Source organism: Bubalus bubalis, chromosome 6 (genome assembly GCF_019923935.1).
Source record: "Bubalus bubalis isolate 160015118507 breed Murrah chromosome 6, NDDB_SH_1, whole genome shotgun sequence".
Classification (NCBI taxonomy): domain Eukaryota; kingdom Metazoa; phylum Chordata; class Mammalia; order Artiodactyla; family Bovidae; genus Bubalus; species Bubalus bubalis.
In genome coordinates, this window is record NC_059162.1 from 30,917,635 (window position 1) to 30,935,335 (window position 17,701).

General features: G+C 35.0%; 1 protein-coding gene across 23 annotated transcripts in view; it reads left to right on the forward strand.

Annotated features, from left to right (window-relative positions):
- ST7L (suppression of tumorigenicity 7 like) overlaps positions 1-17,701 on the forward strand; it is a 144,073-nt gene that overhangs the window by 50,291 nt on the left and 76,081 nt on the right. For 18 of the 23 annotated variants that reach the window (XM_025288086.2, XM_044944548.1, XM_025288083.2 and 15 more), the window contains 2 exons: positions 9,391-9,541; positions 12,928-13,020. The exons of the other annotated variants lie outside the window; for them this stretch is intronic. In XM_025288086.2, the coding sequence (XP_025143871.1) occupies positions 9,391-9,541; positions 12,928-13,020 (244 nt within the window). The remainder of the gene's footprint in view (positions 1-9,390; positions 9,542-12,927; positions 13,021-17,701) is intronic. 23 annotated transcript variants of the gene reach the window in all.

Consider the following 17,701-nt stretch of genomic DNA (forward strand, 5'->3'; position numbering starts at 1 on the left):
AATCCATTCTGGCTGGTCAGAAATTGAAGCCTATAGGATGAGTCCCATCCATCAGAGAAGCTACTGGGTCTTTAGCAGCAGGCTTACCTTTCTTTGGCCATACTACCTGTATTATAGCAGCATGTGTTAAAGAGGAGGGGAAGGGGCACTTGACTGAGATTCTGAGTAGCATAGCAGGAGTACAGAGAGAAAAGGGAAGTGGTCTTAAAGTCTGTGACCCATTCCTAGAGCACAGTGAACCTTTTGCTTTCCATTATATTGTACTGTGGATAGGTTGGAAGGGTTGAGATATCAAATGCTTATTTCTTGAGGTGTTGCTCCATAGGATGATGTGCTGTTTAGCCCCCATTCCCTCTCTTTTTAATGTAAGATCACTTTTACTTTGCTCCTGAGGCTGTTAGGTAGTATCATGTATTTTCAGTTTATTCAGATAGCAGTTGTTTTTACTTTCTATCTGGGGACTTTCTTAGTCTCTCTATAATACATCTCCGTGTGGAATCTTTGCATTCAGCCTGCCTGTCCAATCTCATAGAATGTGCACTGAGAAAACTAATTGCAGAGATAAATTGGTTCTTGATGTGCATGACTGATCAAGAGCAAAGTACCTTAATTTCAGATGCCTTCAGAGAGATTTTTCTTTAACCTCTGCTTTTAAGAGGAAGATTATAAAGCATTATCATTACTTCAGGTCAGAATTATATTGCTTTTGGTCAAAAGCTGTTGTAAGATTTGCAAAGTAATAGAAACAAAGTAATCTAGAGATAAATTATAAAGATCAAAGCAATTCAAAATTAAAGTGAATTTGAGTGTAAGCATAGGTATAGAGTTATGAAAGAAACCATCAGACCATACATCATTATGTCTTTTTAACTATAGCTCCCAAAGTAGCTTTAATTTTTATTATTTTTAGTGAAAAGCAAGAGACTTGAGTGATTATTTGAGTATATTGTCCATAGTTGAGTACTAGTTAAAATTGGCCCCAGCAATTTCTGATTTATTCCCGATATAATGAGAAGGTGATTTGGAGGTAATCTGGAAGGCCCTGTAGCACATACTAGGTGTTAGCTTTGGTTTATGTCTTTGACTGTGTTTTATTTGCTGGTAATTTCCAAATGTATTTCTTTTAACTCTGGCTTTCTTCCTTGTCTAAGAGACTTGCATTTCTATCTAGTTGTGGAAATTTTTACCTGGATATCTAATAGGTACCTCAGACGTTTCAATGTGTCTCAAAGTAGATTTTTTAAAAAAAATCTTTAGTTTTTTCTCCAACTTGCCTCTCCTTTCTATTTCTATATTTTGATTTATGACTTTATTATCCTCTTCTCTAATTAACCTTTACTCGGTCCTTTCCAAATTACCAACTCATATCCTTCGAAATGTCTTTCAGATCTAGCCATGTACTCCATCCCTACTGCCACTGCTGATTGTGCACCTTTACTGCTTGTTCTTTTAAAAAAATTATTGTTATCAAAGTAATGAATTTTTTAAAAAAAATTCATACTCTGTAGAAGTTATAAAGTAAAATAATCCCCTATTTTTCCTCTCTCAGTTCTACTTCTCTCATGTAACCACTGTTTCTGTCTGGTGTATTTGTTGCCAGACATTCTCTGCGTTTTAAAAATTAACGTTTATTGGAGTATAGCTGCTTTACAATGTTGTGTTAGTTTTTACTGAACAGCAAAATGAATCATCTATCTGCATATCCCCTCCTTTTGCTTGGTCTATTAAAACAGATTCCTCGGTGGTCTCCATGCCATCCATCCCTCTCTACTCTGGTTATTGCCGGAGTTATCAATCTAAATAGCAAACCTTTACTCTGCTAAAGAGCTCTTCTTGTTCTGTATTGCCTATAGGATAAGGACCAACCCCTTAGTATTGGGTGTATAGAAGCCTTCATAGTCTGGGCCCAGTACCTGTCTCCAGTCTTGCTCCTTGCCACTTCTGCTTTGTTGCTTACCTCTAGCACGTCTATTCCCTGAATCAGTTAGGTCTCATTATGACTCCCTACCATTATATATATGCTCAGCCTCTTCTCTACTTGGCAGGTGTCTACTCATTCTTTGAGATCCTGCTCATCTGATGCCCCCTTTATAGAGGTGTTTTGTCCACTTTTTCCAAGCAGAGATAATGTTCTTTCTTCTGTTTGTTTAGTGCCTTAATCATATATGTATATGATTAAATATATAAATATATATATATATATTTGGTCTGTTTATATGTCTCTCCCTTAGTTTTTTGTGAGCTTTTTAAAAAAGCAGGACTTTTGTCTTAACATCATTTCATGTCTTATATTCTACTTAGCACATAATGGGCATTCAGTAAATGTTTGGTGAATAGATATGTTTGTAATTTAGATTTGCACTACTATAAAGACCTATATCTGAGGTAAAGAATATGAAATTTTAGATCCCATCATATTTTTAAGCCATTTAATATTTTGTGAATTTTACTACATTATGTCACTTTTGGCCTTTTAATGACAGAAGTACAATTTCAGCATGACCTTATTTCTTAACTTATAAAAGAACTCAACTTTTAATGGAATACTGTACTATATTTTAAAATAATGATAGATCTATATAGAGACAGAAGAAGATACACAAGACATATTGTGAAGTAAAAAGTAGTTGTGTAACAATTTGATACTATATTTAAGAAAAGTAGTGTTTTATGTTATGCTTAAGAAAAAGAAATCCAGACAAATGTAAATCAGATTATTATCTTTATTTTCTTTTATCACCAATCTTGTAATATATTCTTTTCTATGTTACTCTGGAGTGTTTGCAGTTTTGTACTGTAAGTATGTCCTTTCATAAGCAAAAAAAAAAAAAAAAAAAAAGGCCAAACCAAATTACCCCTCAGTTTTTAACCTTTCATATTCTTCATTCTTCAAACAGAAATAGTCTTGAATTTATTTTCATTTTATTTTAAGTTTTCCCAGAAAGTTAGAAAATGTCCTTAAGTAAAAACTGAAATACAGGTATGAGTTTGAAGACATTTTTGCTATCTATCTATCTATCTAATCTATCTATCTCTCTCAGATCCAGTCAGTTAATAATTGTTTTAAGGCCTGCTTTGGGTGGATAGTGTAGTATGCTAGATGCTGAAGTAGAATATAAAGGATATGATTCTATTGTGTAATAACTTACAGCTTTTTCTGGGTAGCAAAAATTCCTGAGTAGTACTTTGTGGAGGACATAAAATAAGTAATAATCCTATAATTGGCTATTTTAAGTATATTTTCTTTAAGCTAAAAAATTTTCTTTATATTTTGAGGGTGAAATTTTATTTCAATATCCTATTGGAAACTAAAAAATAAGAATTGCTTTGCTTTAAAGTCAAATTGTAAAGGACATTTGCTGGTAGGTAAGACATGATAGTAAAAATAAGGTAGCATAAGGAAACGATTTTTTCATGATTAAATAATAAAAATTTTTAATACAAAATCCTAAAGTATAATTTTCTAATAAAGATATCATATCTATTTGATTACTATCTGAATTGTCACTTAGAGTATTGCTCAGAAGTATAGATATGTATTAATAATTGCTACAAGTATTTTTATATATATTGATACTTTTATAAGTTTTACTGAGTAATTGTTAATATAATTGCTGAGTGGCTTAGCAAAGATAGGCATTAGTCTAAAGCTTCAGAATTCTAAAACTGATTGAAAATAATTGGAAATGTTTTTATCTGTAAAATAAAGCAAAATTCTAATAGAAAGGACTTGGTTTAAGTATTGAACCTCTCTGAAAATAAGATACTCTTTTTATGATGGAGATTCCACTGTGATCGCCTCATTTTCTTTGCTTCCTACTGAAGAAGCTCTTGGTGCACTTGCAAAGAGCATAAGGAGTCATGTCAGAGGTCAGGTATTTGAGTCCATTTTCCCACAGCCGCCTGGTGTGAGTGATCTTTTACTGTGTTTTAAAAAAAATGGGCAAGGATTAAAGAGGATTAGAAAGAATATTACCCTCCTGAATATAGGTCCAAGACACTAAGGGTAGAGAACCCAGCCAGGCAGCAAATGGGCTTTGCTTGACCAGGACACAACCTCTGCTGCATTCCTTTAAGAAACTGAATGGGAAATGTTAAGTCCCCAAACTGGATTAGTAAATAATCTCATAGCTTGTGACATCTGCTAAAATAAATTGATGAGCAGACTGCATTCTTACACTTTGAGGAGAGGGCCAGAGACATCAAGACTAAGAGTAATTTTTCTTTTATCTTTTTGCTTTTTAATTTCAGCTTTATTGGGTTATAGGAATAAAGGGTAATTAAAGATGAGCACTCAGCCCAGTAAGTGTTGGAAAGGCACACTCCATAAACAAAGAAAATTTATATGTATTAATGCCATGAGTCCATATGTATTGATTAATAACTTAAGTCTTAAAATTTGAAAGCACTACTAATTTTTATTTTTATAATTCTTCCTGTTTCTAGTAGTTTTACAAAGTATTTCACAAATTCAACTGTTGAATTTATGCTGTTTATCTCATTGAAATGTAAGGATATATCTTTTAAGACACCTTTGGAATGTCTCTTTTTTTATATTTTATAATGTATATTAATATGGTTTGTATCATATGACACATAATTTGGTACCAAATTATTGAGACCCAAAAAGGTGGTTTCAAACCTATTCTAGTAGGGAAGGTGTACTCTGGCCTCAGTCTTTGGAAGAAGTCATTAACTGAGGAGGTGTACTGTGGTCTCAGTCATTGGAAGAAGAAGCTAGCTAACTATATTTAAAAGATTTTAAGTTGACTACTTTAATAATAAAGATGGTGTAAAAGTTGGCTTCCCTGGTAGCTCAGTCAGTAAAGAATCTGCCTGCATTATAGGAGAGCGGGGTTTGATCCCTTGGATGGGAATATCTACTGGAGAAGGAAATGGCAACCCACTCCAGTATTCTTGCTCAGAAAATCCTATGGACAGGGGAGCCTAGAGGGCTACAGTCCATGGGGTTGCAAGAATTGGACACGACTTAGCAACTAACCCACCACTGTGCATGTGTGCTAAATTGTTTCAGTCGTGTCCAGTTCTTTGCGATCCTATGGACTGTAACCCACTAGGCTCCTCTGCCCATGGGATTCTCCAGGCAAGAATACTGGAGTGGATTGCCATGCCCTCCTCCAGGGGATCTTCCCAACCCAGGGATTGAACCCACACTAGTGCCACCTGGGAAGACCCCCACTACAAGTAGTTAATTTTGCATCTTTCTTCATGTAATTAGTATATTTGACTAGTGCAATAACTGTGATTATGCTGCTTTTGATATGGATTGTGATATTAAGGGAAGCATTTCTTCAAGAGTTTAAGATAGAATTTCATTTCATATGTGAATAAGAATTGATAGGTTATAACTTTAATAGGCATGCTCACTTACTTAAATGCATCTTGTACTATGCTCTTTAGGCTCAAAAATACAAGTTGGCCCTATACAGCGAATATGTCTTCCTATTCTTCTCTCCACCACACCTCTCAATCTGCTATCCACTTCCCACCTTTCCACCACTTTCCACCACTTCTGCAAAGCGAAAGTGAAATTTGCTCAGTTGAGTCCAACTCTTTGCAACCCCATGGACTATACAGTCTGTGGAATTCTCCAGGCCAGAATACTAGAGTGGGTAGCTTTTCCCTTCTCCAGGGGATCTTCCCAACCCAGGGATCAAACCCAGGTCTCCCACATTGCAGGTGGATTCTTTACCAGCTGAGCCACCAGGGAAGCCCATCAGTGGTTTAAAACATAATTAATACCTCTTAAGCATAGAATTACCATATGACATAGCAGTTCCACTCCTAGTAACCCAAGAGAGATGAAACCTTTGTTCACATAAAAATCCATACACATGGTTCAGTTTAGTTCAGTTGCTCAGTTGTGTCTGACTCTTTGCGACCCCATGAATCACAGCACGCCAGGCCTCCCTGTCCATCACCAAATCCTGGAGTTTACTCAAACTCATGTCCATAGCGTCAGTGATGCCATCCAACCATCTCATCCTCTGTCGTCCCCTTCTCCTTCTGCCCTCAATCTTTCCCAGCATCAGGGTCTTTTCAAATGGGTCAGCTCTTTGCATCAATCAGGTGGCCAAAGTATTGGAGTTTCAGCTTCAACATCAGTCCTTCCAATGAACACCCAGGGCTGATCTCCTTTAGGATGGACTGGTTGGATCTTCTTGGAGTCCAAGGGACTCTCAAGAGTCTTCTCCCACACCACAGTTCAAAAGCATCGATTCTTTTGCACTCAGCTTTCTTTACAGTCCAACTCTCACATCCATACATGACCACAGGAAAAACCATAGCCTTGACTAGATGGACCTTTGTTGGCAAAGTAATGTCTCTGCTTTTGAATATGCTATCTAGGTTATGACCAACTCCTTGCTTCCAAGGAGTAAGCGTCTTTTAATTTCATGGCTGCAGTCACCATCTGCAGTGATTTTGGAGCCCCCAAAAATAAAATCAGCCTCTGTTTCCCCATCTACTTCCCATGAAGTGATGGGACCGGATGCCATGATCTTAGTTTTCTGAATGTTGAGCTTTAAGCCAACTTTTTCACTTTCCTCTTTCACTTTCATCAAGAGGCTTTTTAGTTCCTCTTCACTTTCTGCCATAAGGGTGGTGTCATCTTCATATCTGAGGTTATTGATATTTCTCCCGCCAATCTTGATTCCAGCTTGTGCTTCTTCCAGCCCAGTGTTTCTCATGATGTACTCTGCATAGAAGTTAAATAAGCAGGGTGACAATATACAGCCTTGATGTACTCCTTTTCCTATTTGGAACAAGTCTGTTGTTCCATGTCCCGTTCTAACTGTTGCTTCCTGACCTGCATATAGGTTTCTCAAGAGGCAAGTCAGGTGGTCTGGTATTCCCATCTCTTTCAGAATTTTCCAGTTTATTGTGATCCACATAGTCAAAGCCTTGGGCATAGTCAGTAAAGCAGAAATAGATGTTTTTCTGGAACTCTCTTGCTTTTTCGGTGATCCAGCAGATGTTGGCAACTTGATCTCTGGTTCCTCTGCCTTTTCTAAAACCAGCTTGAACATCTGGAAGTTCACGGTTCACTTATTGCTGAAGCCTGGCTTGGAGAATTTTGAACAGTACTTTACTAGTGTGTGAGATGAGTGCAATTGTGCCGTAGTTTGAGCATTCTGTGGCATTGCCTTTCTTTGGGATTGGAATGAAAACTGACCTTTTCCAGTCCTGTGGCCACTGCTGAGTTTTCCAAATTCGCTGACATATTGAATGTAACACTTTCACAGCATCAATGTTTATTGTAGTACTATTCATAGTAGCCAAAAGGTGAAAACCAAATATCCATCAAATGATGAATGGACAAACAAATGTGGTCTATCCATATAATGGAATATTATTTATATCTATAATATTATTTATATTATACAATGGAATATTATTTTGTATAATATTATTCCACAGAAAGAATGGTGTCCTGATACATGCTACAACATGGATATATGCTAAGTGAATTAAACCAGTCACAAAAGACCATATATTAAATGATTCTGTTTGTATCAAGTATCTGGAATGGGCAAATCTATAGAGACAGAAAGTATATTAGTGGTTGCTTAGAGCTGAGGGAGGTTGGGTGTGGAGAGGGTGATAACTAAAGAGTATGGTGTTTCTTTTTTTTTTTTTTAATTTATTTTATTGAAGTATAGTTAATTTACATTGTTGTGTTAATTTCTACTGTAGAGCAAAGTGATTTCATTATACATATATATACATTCTTCTTCATATTCTTTTCCATTATGATTTATCACAGGATATTAAATATATTTCCCTGTGCTAAATCGAACTTTGTTGTTTATCCTTTCTCTCTATAATTGTTTGCATCTGCTGATCTCAAACTCCCAATTCATCCCTCTCCCACCTCCCTCCCCCTGGCTTCCATAAGTCTGTTCTCTGTGTCTGTGAGTCTGTTTCTGTTTCATAAAAGTTCATTTGCGTCATATTTTAGATTCCACACATAAGTGATATCATATAATACTTGTCTTTCTAACTTAGTTCCTTAAGTATGATCATCTCTAGGTCCATCCATGTTGCTACATTATTTCACTCTTTCTTATGGCTGAGCAGTATTCCATTATATGTATACACCTATATATATTTTATATATATACACAACATCTTTATCCATTCATCTGTCAGTGGACATTTAGATTGGCTATTGTACATATTGCCACAATGAACATTGAGGTGTATGAATCTTTTCAAATTATAGTTTACTGCAGATATATGCCCAGGAGTAGGATTGCCGGATCATTTAGTAACTCTATTTTTAGTTTTTTGAGGAACCTCCTCCTATTTTCTGTAGTGGCTACACTAGTACATTTGGGTTTCCTTTTAAAGTGATGAAAATATTCTGAAATTGTGGTGATGGTTGCACATATCTGTTAATGTACTAAAAACTATTGAATTGTGTACTTTAAATGGGTGAACTGTAAAGTATGTAAATTATATCTCAATAAAGCTGTTATTAAAAGCTAAATTAAAAAGTAATGCCTCCTATCCATATCCCTATATGTATCTATACCTATAGTAAAGCACATAGTCTGATTATAATTAATTTAAGGAATCTGTCTTTCTTGGGAATTCTCTGGTGGTCCATTGGTTGGGAATCTGTGCTTTCAACTGCCAAGGGGCCAGATTTGATCCCAGGTTGGGGAACAAAGATCCCAGAAGCTGCGTAGCACGGCCCACCCCACCCCAAAATCTGTCTCTTTCATTACATTAGGAAGCTCCAGAGAATAGTGTCTTGGCATTCCCTAACAAGCATAGTGCTTTGCACTATGTTTAAGAATTGAACTTCTTAACAATTAAATTCCTTCACTGTAAAAAAAGGGCAACCCACTCCCGTATCTTGCCTGGAGAATTCCATGGACAGAGAAGCCTGGTGGGCTGTAGTCCATGGGGTTACAGAGAGTTGGACATGACTGAGACACACACACACACACACACACACACACACACTGTAAAAGAGAAATAAAAAAATGTTGCCACAACTTGTTGTTCCAAAATTATGTTTTATAATTTTTTACATTTATTCTTTTTTGGAAAAATAAATAATTTTCTCACATATTATTTCTTCAGCTTAGTTTCCATTTTGTATTTAAAGTTGCACATAAGTAATTTATTACCTTATTTTTACCTTTAGATGTATTCTGATCTTTGGGATTTGCATATATACAAGCATTTTATACACGTTATCAGTAAGACCTTCTTGTCATTTCAACTAGCTTAATGTTTGTTTTTTAAATCAAGTTAACTTTATGAAATTTGAATCTACACTTTTGTGGATGTTTGAATTTAACATAATATTTGTGTTTTTGTGTGTGGTGTGTCTATGTGTGTATGTTATTTTTCTAGTATTTACTAGAGATGAAAAGTCTCATTTTACCTCCAGAACACATTCTGAAACGGGGTGATAGTGAAGCAATTGCCTATGCTTTCTTTCATCTTCAGCACTGGAAGAGAATTGAAGGTGCTCTTAATCTGTTACAGTGCACGTGGGAAGGCAGTAAGTATTCTTTTCCAAATGCAATGCTAATCTTTCTGATTATTCATTGCATTCACAGGCATTCTTTTTTTAATGAGATTGTCTGGGTTTCGTTAAGGATTTATTGTTCAGATTGGTTTGAAAGTGAACTCCGTGGTGTTCATTGGTTTATTGGTAGAAGAAACGTGTAATGTGCTTATATTAAAACCACATTTAGGAAAAGCAGGATGAAAAACTATTTGGGTATTCTGCTGTATGTTCACTTGTATTAAATATTTATAAGGAAAAAAATTAAAATTTATATCCCTTCATTTATTTTTTAATGTGGCTTGTTACTCTAATATTTTTTAAATTGGACTTTTTTTGATTTTGAGATGTGTACAATATGAAACTCTTTTTTCATTACTGAAATCAACTTAATTCTTTAAAAAATTTTAAAAAAATATTTATTTAAAAAAATTTATATGATGACTTTGCCAGGTCTTAGTTGTGGCATGTAGGATCTAGATCCCTGACCAGGGATTGAACCCATGCCCCCTGCATTGAGAACTTTGAGTCTTAGCTACTGAACCATCAGGGAAATCCCCCCAAATTTTTTAATTGTGGTAAAATATATATAACATAAAAGCATTTTAAACATTTTAAAATGCTCAGTTCTGTGAAATACATGTACATTGTTGTGCAACCATCACCATCATCCATCCTGAGTTTTTTCATCAACCCAAACAGAAATTCTGTACCAACTGAAATATAACTCCTCATTGTTTCCTCCTTCCCAGCCCCCTGGTAACCATTCTATTTTTTTGTCTCTCTGAGTTTGACTACTCTAGGTATCTCATATAAGTGAAATCAAACATTTGTCCTTTTATATGTGACTTATTTCATTTACCATATTGTTGAAGTATGTGTAAGAGTTTTATTCTTTTTAAGGATGAATAATATTCCATTGTAAGCGTAGACAAAATTTTGTTTATCCATTCATCCATCAGTGGACATTTGTGCTGTTTCCATCTTTTGGCTATTGTAGATAATGCTGCTGTGAACATGGGTACATAAGTACCTGTTTAAGTTCTTGCTTTCAGTTCTTTTGGGTGTACTCCTAGAAGTGGAATTGCTAGATCATATAATTTTGTGTTTAATTCTTTGAGGAACCACCATACTGTTTTCTATAGCAGCTGAACCATGTAACATTCCACTTGCATTGCACAGGGATTTCACTTTCTTTATATCCTTGCCAATACTTGTTATTTTCTGCTTTTTGGTAATAGCACCCTAATGGGTATGAAATAGTACCTCATTTTGATTTGCATTTCCCTAGTAATTAATAATGTTGAATATATTTTTATGTGTTAGTTGGCCATTTGTATATTTCTTTGGAAAATTGAATTATTTTCCACTACCTACCACATCTCTCATTTGTAACTTTTTAGAATTAGCTGTAGATGAAAGTTCAAAAATAAATTCAATGCACATTCTAAATAACAACTAAAACTTGTTAACCTCCTCAGTTCTCAAACACTGCACTAAGGCACTTTTGGATATTATAGTAAATTCACAAGAGTGCCATGAGATTTTAAATTTTTCATAAAAACGCAGCAATACACCATTGAAACTGTAGCTCTAGATAGTTAAAGGTTTCAGCAGTATTCTGTTTTCTTTCAGTGTTGTCATAGCTTTGCAAAGCTGGGTTTTTGTTAGTTGCTATGATTAAAGGAAGTACCACACAAAACTCAGTGTGGAACAGGAAATGAGGATGGTATTATCCAAAGTGATTGTGAGGTTTGAGAAATTATGTGGTGTCCAACAGGCTCATATATCCCATTAGGGAGAAATGATGGTTATTTAAAATTGAAATAACTTTTTTCCTTTAATTTATGTGTATTTTTTTCAACTTGCTGCTAAGCTGTTAGAACAAAAGCTTTTGAAATTGATCAGATCCACTACTTAAGTGGAATTGTTAAATACTTCTTATAGCCTAGGGGCATCATAGCAAATTACTGAGACATGAAGCGCACCACGTGTCCTTGAATCAAGAAAATTTGGGAACCTCTGTATTAACTTTTGCTGAGCGTTAGGCACTGTGCTTGATACTGACAATATACAGATTAATGAAAGCAGAACCACTGAAACTGAGGAGCTCGATGTTTTGGGGTACTTAGATTTTCTTTTGTTTTTTCTCCAATAGTTTGCAAGCTTCTCAAAACTACGTAGTCTATCTTAATCACTTTGTATGTGTCATCAATGCCTAGCCTGCTTGGCATGTAGGAAGTTCTCCATAAGTATATGATTGATTTTGTGTTTTGTGAACAATCATCTTAATGAATGATTTCCTAGTGTCACTGATTTAATTTGCTCTGTGACTTTGGAAAAGTCGCTGAATTTTACAGTAGCAAAACAAAAATCTGTATTTTGACAAAAGTTCATAGATCCAAGCACTAAAGGAAAAACAAAAACTTTATAATTTTGATAGTTGAGTAGATCAATAAAGATTTCTTCTTTAAGAAGTCTGTAGGAATGGATGATAATCTAGATAAAGGATGCATAAACTTTTTCTGTAAAGGACCAGTTGGTAAATATTTAGTCTTTGTGGGCCATAGTCTCTGTCACAATTACCCAACTCTTACAGCATGGAAGCAGCCTTTTATAATATATAAATAAGGAGACATGGCTATATTCTAATATAATTTTATTTATAAAAACAGATAGTGGTCCAGGTCTGACCAAAGGTGACCCCTTTATATACTTAATTTAGGTACTTCGGTGACCCCTGATCTAAATTAAGCTCTGCTTACAGAAAACTTTGGTATCAGCTCAAATATGAAGTTAGGATCCATTGAAAACTCTTAGGTTGACAGAAGTTATGACTACAACAGTTGTGTGATTTCCCTAAGAAGTGGAATTCACATGTGGAGAGTTAAGTATTTTGTGTTTGTAATGAGGAGACTGAGGCAAGGACACAGCCAGTCTTATCTTCCACTACTCCCTTTAGTTTTATTTCAGTTAGATCATTCACTATTCTCTAAATAAATTTTATTCTTCTTATTTGTTCCTCTGCATATTTTGTTTCTTTCATGTAAAATGCATCTTTAAAAAAGAAAATAAAATGCTATGTGGGGGACTTCCCTGGTGGTCCACTGTCTAAGACTCCATGCTCCCAATGCCAGGGGCCCAGGTTACACCTGTAGTCCAGGAACTAGATTCCACATGCCTCAAAAAAAGAAAAAAGATCCCCCATGCTGCCTTGAAGATTGAAGATCCCTTATGCTGCAACTAAGACTGGGCACAACTGAACAAATATTTTTTTTAAATAAATTTTAAAAATACATCTCCAAAATAGCTTTAATTATAGTAGATGATGAAAGTGAGATTGAATTGCATGTCAACAAATGTATATTTTTTTCCCTCAGCTTTTAGAATGATTCCATATCCATTAGAGAAAGGCCATCTATTTTATCCTTATCCCAGCTGCACAGAGACTGCTGATAGAGAGCTATTACCTCGTAAGTAAATATTCAAGTTTTTCTAAACTTAAAATTAGTTGTGAGATTATTTTTCATAGTATTCTCTCATTTTAAAAGTACCTCTGGTTGAAGTTCAGGATACTGTTTAAATACTATTTTAACCAGTTCTTGGATATAGTTGCATAATTTAGTTTATATTTTTGTGGTAAAACCTTGTACTTGGTTCAATGAAGGACACACAGATGAAAGTTTTTGTTTTTCTTTTCTTATAAGCAGTCATCTTAAAGAAGAAATAATACCAATCCTTCACAAACTCTTTGCAGAAAATGAAGGAGCACTCTCCAGCTCATTCTGTGAGACCAGCATTACCATAACAACACAGTGAGACAAAACATTACAAGAAAGCTATAGAACAATATCTCTCATGAACATAGACACAAATGTCTTCAACAAAATGTCAGCAAACTGAATCCACCAACATGTAAAAAGGATTATGCTCCATGGCCAATTGGGATTTACCTCACAAATGCGAGGTTGCTTTAACATCTGAAAATGTAATAGAATAAAGGACAGTAGATGGAGAATAGCATTTGACAAAAATCCTATACCCATTCATGATAAAAATTCTGAACAAACTGGGAATAAAAGGGAGCTTCCTCAACCTGATAAAGAGCATCTATGAAAAACCCACAGCTCACATCATACTTAATGATGAAAGATTGAATGCTTTCCCCCTAAGATCAGGAACAAGACAAGGATGTCTGCTCTCTTCTCTTCAGCATTGTAGTAAAGGCTCTAGTTAATGCCACCAAGCAAGAAAAAGAAATAAAAGGCATTCATGTTTGAAAGAAAGAAGTAAAACTGTTTTTATTCACAGATGACATAATCTTCATGAATTCCATAAAAATACTATTAGAACTAATAAACTAGTTCAGCAAGGTTGCAGGATACAATATTGATATATATATATACATATATATATATAACTCAGTCATATATTTATATACCAGCAAAACAGACCCAATGAGAGTAGCATCAAAAAGAACAAACAATTTAGGAATAAATTAAAAGAAATTTGAGATTTTTAAAATCCACTAAATACTGCTTAGAAGAATTAAAGAAAATGAAATAGATAGTCCATGTTTATGGATTGGAAGCCCCAATATTATTTTTATGACAATTCTCTTCTAGTTGATCTATTAATTCAATACAATTCTTACAAATTGATAAGCTGATCCCAAAATGTATATGGCATGTTAAAGGACCCAGAACAGTCAAAATAATCTTTACAAAGTAGAGTGAAATTGGAGGGACTGTACTTCTCAATATATTAAAAAAAAAAGAAATAGAGTCAAGAGGAGAACAAGAAATACATAAGGGTTATGACTGCTGAAAGTGTTTTTGTCTAGTTCCTGCTTTTAGGAAGCTAAACTTTTGAAAGAATAGTCTGCTTTTTGTCTCAGCTGTCTTATCATCCACTCACTCTTTTTCTCTATGAGCTGGTAAATTTGTTTAATTAGCCTTTTTATGATTTAACTGATACGTAAGGATGCTGACAGTTATAAACACTAGTTTCCTCTTATAAAATAAATCTGTACCACAGTTTTTACAATTCTGGGTTCATTAGAACTAAAGTCTAGGAAGGAAAGTTGCAGTTTTACAGCCATCAGACTTAAGAGCTGCAAAGTTCGAACAGATAGATAAAAACTTAGGAGAGCTTATGGAAGTTGAGTATGCTGATATTTTTCTCCCACAATTTTTATTTTTGAGTATGTTGCATATGTGACATGTCAACCATACACACACACATCCATGTGTGTGTTATATGCTTAAATATTTTATTTTGTAATCTAACATATACATACATAGCCTTTATATTTTATATCTCAACATACACGGGGTTAAGATATGTTTGTAAGTTATATATAATATGTATATTATTAAATATATGTTTTATAAGTAGTAAATATTGTAAGCACTCTTTGGGTATAAGAGAGCCACTTCAGTTTAGCTTAAAAATAAAGAGAATTTGTTGGAAGAAGCCTGAGTTATCTCAAAGAACACAAAGACAACAATTATACTTGCACTTTGGAAGAGACCAAAACCAGAAAGCTATAAGGATTTCTATAAGGAGTCATTTCTCTGTGTATCTCTGTCTCTAACTGCCTTTTTCAGTCTCTCCTATTCTTACTTTCCTTTTTATTCCCCAGCTCCCTCTTTTCTTTGTATGACTTTCATTTCTGCTTCTCTCAGTGTATCTGCTTCATTTTTATCTTTCTCTTTGCAGTTTGGCTCTCTGTTTCTTAGACACATGTAGCCAGGCTTGATACTCCGGTGCAGCTCTGAATTTACATGTCATCAATTCAGGAGGATAATATAGAATGAAGAATATCTCAATCCTGCTTCTAAAACTTCTGGGGGAGTAAATCAGATTTACCCAGGTGTTCATCCCTAATCCAGTCTGCTATGGCCTAGCGACAGGATCAGGTCATGTAAACAAAATTACCAAAATATCTCTTTCCCGCTACATCACAAAACTGACTTAGGGGTCATTATTTTCTGGGAGTGAATGAGATCACTAAGGGAAACTGTATAGAGTGTGAGACGCAAATTAAGGGTGAACCATGATGAAAATTTCTAAGGAATGGGTGGCCAATAAGGAGTCAGAAGATTCAGTGAAGGAGTGGTCTGAGACAGGACAGGAACCAGAACTAGATATCCTATAAACTAAAAGGAGAAAACAAATTGCAAGTGAGGAGGAGTATCCAAGGTATTAAGTAAGGTAATTACTGAGAAGAATCCATTGACTTTGGCAATTAGAAGGTCATTAGTGTTAGAAATATTTTCTTTCCTCAGGAGAGGGTGGTGGTAGTAGGTGTTGTTTTTCTGTTTTAATGGGAACAAGGATATTTAAGGCAAAAGAATGAATCTTTAATTGTGGAACATCAAAATACAAGAGTGTATTACATTAGGCTAATACATTTAACCTAAAATAATGCCCCCCAAATCATTACAGAAGTTGCCTGATACTATAAGGCAAGCTTTCATAGTAATGTGAATAAAGTCATCAAGTCATTATTTTGTATTGTCAGAGCCTCAGGCTATAAGAACGGAGAGTTTGTGTAATGGCAGGACTTTGTTATTTCTAGGGGTCTGCTAAGTCACTTCAGTCATGTCCGACTCTGTGTGACCCCATAGACAGTAGCCCACGAGGCTCCCCCGTCCCTGGGATTGTCCAGGCAAGAACACGAGTGGGTTGCCATTTCCTTCTCCAATGCATGAAAATGAAAAGTGAAAGTGAAATCACTCAGTCGTGTCCGACTCTTAGCGACCCCATGAACTGCAGCCCACCAGGCTCCTCCATCCATGGGATTTTCCAGGCAAGAGTACTGGAGTAGGGTGCCATTGCCTTCTCCATTCTAGGGGTCTACTCATTTGCAAATTCTAGGAGCTATGAGAGGAGGGATGTTCTGGGGGGGGGGTAGTTTGATTATATTGTATATTCTTAGAGTATTTTTTCTGTCTTTATGATAAAATGAACAAGTTTTTATTAATGTGGAGCTTTAATTCCCAAGAGTACTTAACTTAAGGTTTTTTGCTTTCAATTCTACTTCAACCTTGATATGACTTAAGGCATTCTGGAATTTGCTTATGAACCTCATAAGTTCAGACTTGAACTATTCCCTTAGTTCACATAGCTGTTTAGTTGTCTTTTATGCCTCCTGATAAATTTTTCTCTACATGTCAGTGATGAAATTTGAACTTTACTTCTAAGGGAGTGTTTCTGTACTAGTCATCCATTATTTTGATGTATTAGCCAAACATTGACTGACAAATGAATCTACAGAAAGCAATCCAAAAAGAAACAATTGGATCTCTCCTATAGTATAAAAATTTCATATTTTAGAAAATTATCCTATTAAAGCTATACAGTTTTCTACCTCATAAAGTAGAAATAATACTATCTATCTCCTAGGATTATTGAAAAAAATAATATAAATAAAAGCACTTTGTAAGCCACAACATGCTGTCGTTTAATTAATATTATTTATTTTGCTGTCTTACACAAAAGCAACTATAGTAACATTGGCGTATGTATTTGTTCCCTATCTTTGCAAATACCATGGTTTTTATCTTTTGATTTGCTAGAAGTTGGCCTCTCATGGCTGAGGGACAGAGCAAAGGGGACTGATTTTTTTGGGGTGCTGAAAGCACAGTGTTGTTCACAGCTTCTAATGTTTCTAACTTAAAAAAATTTCAGATTTGGTGTGCTTTTAGTTTAAACATGACACAAGGCTCTGGAAATTTTCTGCATTTTTAATGAGTTTGCTTTTTGGTATGTACTTTCTGAAGATAGTATATAATACATAAAAAATATCCTGGCTACTGAAGGAAACTTAGGTGTAATCTTCTCTGTGAATCATTATGTTTTAAAACGTTAAATTTATAGTTGACCTTGATTCAGCACTGAATTAGTCATTCCTTACATATGCAGGATATTACATCAGGAATTCCTCGGTCTGTGTCCAACCCTGTGAGCAGCCAACTGAAGTCCCAGAATAGCTCTCAGTTTAACAGACATTTATTGAGCACCTACTGTGTACCAATCATTGTAATAGGTTCCTGACATCATTGTTATTCAAGTATTTTCACATTTCAAATAAGATAAAAATACTTGAATACTATTGGTAATGAAATATCTAATCACTAGAAAAATAAT